Genomic DNA, 6,000 nt, shown 5'->3' with positions numbered 1-6,000 from the left:
AATTGACCTTGCGTACGTGCGAATGTGTGTCGACAACAACTGTTGACGAAGAATTCACAATAGGAAACACTAAATTCAGCCGGGACAGGATCTCTAGCATACACTACTGTCCCCACGAGCGACAAGGTACACCAAAACACGTTGAATCACTACACAAATCGCTGGTAATTTTGACTACCCTAGACTAAGGAACAACAAGTGATTGATGGCAATGAAAATGCACGGAACGATAATTACCAGACGATGGATTCACAAAATCACAGCAACGTGGTTTGGGACGACTGCAAACAGAACGTGAAACTAGTGTTGTACGAACACGAAAACAAGCTGATTGGACAGCGGACAAAAATGAAGTGAAGTTCATATAACGGACGAGAACAAACGAAAAAACGAAATGAATGGTCTTTCAGTGCCACCACACTAAACAATAAACAATGGAACAACTAGGAACTTTGTGGCACTGAAAGCATGACTAAATAAAAAAAACTAAAAGTTTTATACATAATTACATAATCGAATAAATATGAAAACATTTATAATGATCCCACAGCTGCTGGCCGGTCGCACACGAACGCCTGATAAGCGTCCGCCGACGAAGGCTGCAAGTATGGAACGCATCATCGTTACGTGCACATGAAAACGATAACATAAAATAAAACATATACTACCCGCACATGGCGGGAATTCAAAATCTTGAATTAATTGCATGCGTAGACATAGGTAAATATTAATTTTTACTAAGTCACGCAGTTTGATTTGAAGAACCAAGAAAACATATGAACTTGTTATGGTAATATACCAATTACCAGTATCTAGTGCATTAGAACTATTCGAAGAAAGATATTTTTCGACAGTGAGTCGTGAAAAAACATATTTACAACCATTGAATACTTATAGGCTGAATAATTGAAAAGTTATAGTCAAGTTGGCAGGAAATGTGTGGATGATGCTTAAATCAAATGTAATGTCAATGACGATTTTGCTCTGATGAATTAAAGAAACCTGCTGGAATTCATGCTCTGGAATATTATATCATTGCTCCGTAGAATCAGTAATTGTTAATCAATGGTGTAAGATTTTTAATCAACAATGCAATGGTTAAATATATAGGTACACTATCACGAACCATATCGTCTAAAGTCTAACTTGCCAATTATTCACCAATTATATAATAGTGCGTGCATAATAGATTATTGATATTATTTTAAGGTCTGTGTATAACGATCCTTCAGAAGTGTAGTAGATATTAGGTTATTGAATTATTTATTTTTAAGTTGGCGAAATCGATGTAGTAGTACGGTTGATAGAATTTTTCAATTTGAGTTGAAACGATAAACACGTAAAAGAAAAACCATATTTTATTATTAAGACATTTTTTTTCGCGGAATAATAGCATATGCACAAACGGTGGGTGATGGGAAACGTGCTGGTGCATATCGACTCGAAAAAGATTTTAAATTATTTTTATCGCATATATTTTAATGGTGACTATATTATAGATGTATGTTCAGTCTACGGAAATAAGGGAAAAATATATTCGCGTTAAGTTTGGTGCTTTTTTCACGACTTCAAGATTTATAGTAACTATAGATTTGGGACAATATTTTCCGATGGGTATTAGGTTTGTGCATTAGTTAGAAATAATAATCAATTAAACTTGGTTTGAAATAATCAAGAGTAAATCTATTATTTTGAACTTTAAAGATATACTGATTGAATTTTGTTTTGAGGAATTTTCTCAGATATTTCGGGTTATCATATTTCCGGTCAATTTATAAGTATAAATATATTACATTATCATGCCGGGTAGACTTATATGTGACGACACAAGCTGGTAACGGGTAATTTATCGTTGTTTAGGGGGTCACGGGGGTTGTCCCGTATACACAAAATACATATTATAATATATGTATGTATACGCGTTTTGAGCTTGAAACGTTAAAGGTACCTGTATAATATTGTAATAAGACGTAATATAATAATATATTATAAACGACGGTGGCGACGACGACGACAAAAATCGGCACGCAGCGTTCCACGTATATTATTATAATTTATGAATCCAAAAGCTCGCGGACATACAGCGCCGGTGTAATATAATATTATACCTATGTATAGTATAGTCGGCCGCTGTGTTATTGGTGTTTTGGAGGCCTTGTTTGAACTCGAGCCTTTAATTAAGTACAAATATTGACATTTTCCTCGAGATTGCGTATGTATAAGTATATACATAATATAATAATATACACAATGTACACGCCAACCGCACTATAGTAAAAATTGTAATAGTAATAGTAGAAGTAGTAATAGTAATAGTAGTAGTACATCCAAATGGTACGGAACAAAGCCCTGAGGACAACGGTCGCTCTTTCCCGCTTGATGCCTAATGTTAAAAGCCCGAGGCCAATAAAAAGGAAGCTACTCGTATCAGTGGTTCATAGTCAACTATTGTATGAGGCTCCCGTGTGGAGCTCATCGCTATTATTTCATAACCATAAACAGGTACTGCTAGACCCCCAGCGGACAATAGGCTTGAGAGTCGCCAGCGCGTATAGAACGGTATCCATTGTCGCAGTATTGGTTGTGGCTAACATCGTTCCGGTACACCTTATGACGAGAGGACGGAGTGAGCTAAGACGACAGCAAAAAAACGGGATCGAGGACGCAAGGCACGTGGTTGATGAAAATATCTGGAGTTGGTGGCAACAGGAATGGGATGATGAAAAGGATAAAGGGGCGTGGACAAAGCAGCTCATACCTAGAATTCACGATTGGACAAGTCGATCACATGGTGTGATAAGCTACCACATAACACAGATGTTGACGGGACATGGCTGCTTCTAGGCAAAACTACATAACTTTGACCGTGCGGAATTCCCATATTACTTATTCTATGGAGATGATACTGACGATGCGGAACACACGTTCTTTAAATGTGGTCGGTGGGCAAGGAAGCTAGCAGATCTGGAAGCCACTGTAGTAAAATAAGTCATTACTCCAGAAACAATAATACCAATCATGCTACAAAACAAGGGGGGCTGGGAAGCGGTGGAACGGTACGTAACTTTAATCCTGAGGACCAGAGAAGAAGAAGAAAAGCTGAGGAGCTAAATTCGTTCCAGGTGCAAAGCACAGACGTGTAACATTGTGAAATTAAGATCTTGTGTTTTGAGTCTTGTTCTCTTTTATTTCTATTTATTGTATAATATATATAATTGAATGTTTGGTATTAGGAAAATATGTTTATGTATAAAGTTAATTGAGATGGAAATAAAAGATGGTGGCTCAGCGGCAAAAGCAAAGCAAAGGCAGTTCTCCCCCGAGTTCGGCGATAATAAGATTAAAAAAAAAAAGTAGTAGTTGTAAAAGTAATAGTAGTGTTGTAGTTGTAGATCGTTAACAACAGTTGTAGTAGGTATACTTTCAAAGGTGGGTATATTAACTAGTTAAAAAGTTAATTCTTTTTTAAACTTCCTACCGTAACTAGTTGGTTAATTTTTTAATTAACATTAGGGATTAACCAGTTTAATTTAATAAATTAAGTGATTCCATATTTTGAAAGTATTAAAAAAGTTTTATTCGTTAAAGTAACGAAAAATCTAAAGAGCGTAAATTGACACTCAATATATATAAATGAATCCTACATGTTAAATTTTTAATGGTGTATAATACCTCTGGTCTGTGGTGTAGGTAGTATAGACAGGTATTTCAGAATCAGCAGTACTATTATACAGGAATTCTATTAAGTTTTATTCATTTCACCAGCCTTCAGTCGACCAGATTTTAAAACATATACCTTACCCTCCGGCGACGACGACACATAACTTATTTTCTCGTTCATCTATGAGTTGATATTGTAAACTATTGTTATTATATTATGACGTGCTGTTTTTGCGTGTCAAAAAGTCTACCATGCACACTTGACTTATTGGCGGCAGCGACGAAACCGGAAATGACATCTGCCAAAAACAATGTTTCATCCCTTGCTCCCACTGGTTGCACACACACAAATATTACAGTGCACAGGATATACGTTTTTCGAACCCACTACGGTTTCTAACCCCCGGATAATTCTTCCAGTCCGTTCGTTTGTCGGTGGCGGTATAGTACATTTCGCGCTACGAAGTTCACGACGACTGAGTGAAAATATTAGTCGCGTCACAAATGCATCGCATTTCACGGAAATGAACGCTGCGCCTCGCTTGCTTCTATCATCGACTTTGACGACTTTTTCACGTAGGGTTACTGTGGACATAATCGTAATGTATGTTATTGCTTCAAAACGCGCATAAATCAGAGTTCATTCTTATCGTCTGAAAATGTTCGTTTTCAAAACATTTTACCCAACATATTTATTTGTATTTTTTTCATAATAATATTATTGATATACCACACTCCCCTGGCCCAAAAACCCATAAAACTTGCGGACGAGATAACGCAAGCGCGTTAGGTGTTAACCTGACCTAAAATATCACCTTAAAATACGGACCATAATAATATTTAAAGTAGATACGAGTTGTGAAATATTACCGTTATTACTATAAGTATAAACGTTAGTATATACATATATACGGTGTGATTTATTTTGCGTATGACACTCATTATGTATAGTTCTTTCAGAAAATTCTAAAGCTTTGATAATATTTCTTTAACATAATCTTAAGACGTTACAAAACAATATTTTTGGAAAAATCTAGATTTTTCACTATCTCTTATACCGTATTTTTTATTTTTATTTTACACTTTTTGATTTAATTTTTTAATTCTTATTTCGAAGCTGTATATTATTTGTAATATTTTATAAAAATGCAGTTTTGAACTAGCAGTTATCAATATTATAGTCTGTCTATTATATAGCCTTACTAATGAGTTTCTTGCGTTGAAATATAGATCAACCATCATCAGTATTCAGTACCTATAAGTAGTCTTACACGATACACTGTTACTATTATTATATAGTGTGTCAATCTGTGTCGACAATACGACGCGATTTTGCGGCACATTTTCATCAATAATATTTGATACACAATGTATTTCACTTGCAGTTCGCTACCAAACGACCACGGCGGGATCCAGTCATCGATCGAATTCGTACTCTGTAGAATAGGCTGCTTTAAATTTTTAAAAGTAACTTTTAACTAGTTGGTTTTGGTACATAATAAACTAATAAGTAATAACTATCTTTTCTAACTAGTAAAATTAAACACATACAATTTTCTCATCTAACAATAGTGCCGGCAGAATAAAATTTCACTCGTCGCAAGATTGAAGTCCAATGGCAAAATTTGACAGTAGGTACTTACCTATATTACTGTATTTCGGTACACTAAATTCAATAAATATCTACATTTTAATATATCATACTACATCATTGTTAATACTTTTAGCATTCCAGAAATATTGTATAAGCTATTATTTGATAATATTCAGTATAAATCGCTGCTTACGAATTGTGTCCCGTATAAAAAGGTATAATACTAATTGCGTCCCGGGTTTTTCTTGAGCATGTCTGAATTGCGTCCCTATTACCTGTAATATCTTAAAAAGCGAAATTATTGGTTATTGTCAATTTATTATAGATTTAATGAAAACGACTATGTTAAAACTTTGATAATTTTATAGTGAGTTACGTTCTGTAGACAAATACAATTGTCGCAGTGCAGTGTAAACGGTTCACTTATTCACACGTTTCACTTTTTTTAAACCAAGTTTTTAACTTTTAATAACTATGGCGAGTGAAATTAAAACTATGTTTAGCGAAAAACAAAGGGATTTATTTGTGATTGTTGTGTACAGATTTCGCTTCCACAAGAATACTTAAAAAATAATTTAGAACGGTGGTGTTGTTAATATATTAAGCAAAACCAATATTTTTGACCTACATATTGTAGTAACTATTACTACAGATAGTCCTAAGTCTGCACAAAAATGGGAAGGAAAATATTGTTTTATTTAATTCGGGACGCAATGCAATTAGTATGACCACCAAAAAAACTCAGG

At 34.7% G+C, this 6,000-nt stretch overlaps 1 protein-coding gene across 1 annotated transcript; it reads left to right on the top strand.

Moving 5' to 3' along the window:
* The first annotated feature begins 2,331 nt into the window (after nt 1–2,331).
* On the top strand, nt 2,332–2,844 carry LOC149058384 (uncharacterized). Its single transcript, XM_089218364.1, has one exon. It carries the CDS (start codon nt 2,332–2,334, stop codon nt 2,842–2,844), a length of 513 nt encoding a protein of 170 aa, XP_089074490.1.
* Nucleotides 2,845–6,000: the final 3,156 nt, after the last annotated feature.

This window comes from Diuraphis noxia, unplaced genomic scaffold (genome assembly GCF_037042655.1).
Source record: "Diuraphis noxia isolate RWA-SAM2 unplaced genomic scaffold, SU_Dnox_SAM2 contig0002, whole genome shotgun sequence".
Classification (NCBI taxonomy): Eukaryota; Metazoa; Arthropoda; class Insecta; order Hemiptera; family Aphididae; genus Diuraphis; species Diuraphis noxia.
This window is presented reverse-complemented; position numbering and strand designations above follow the sequence as displayed.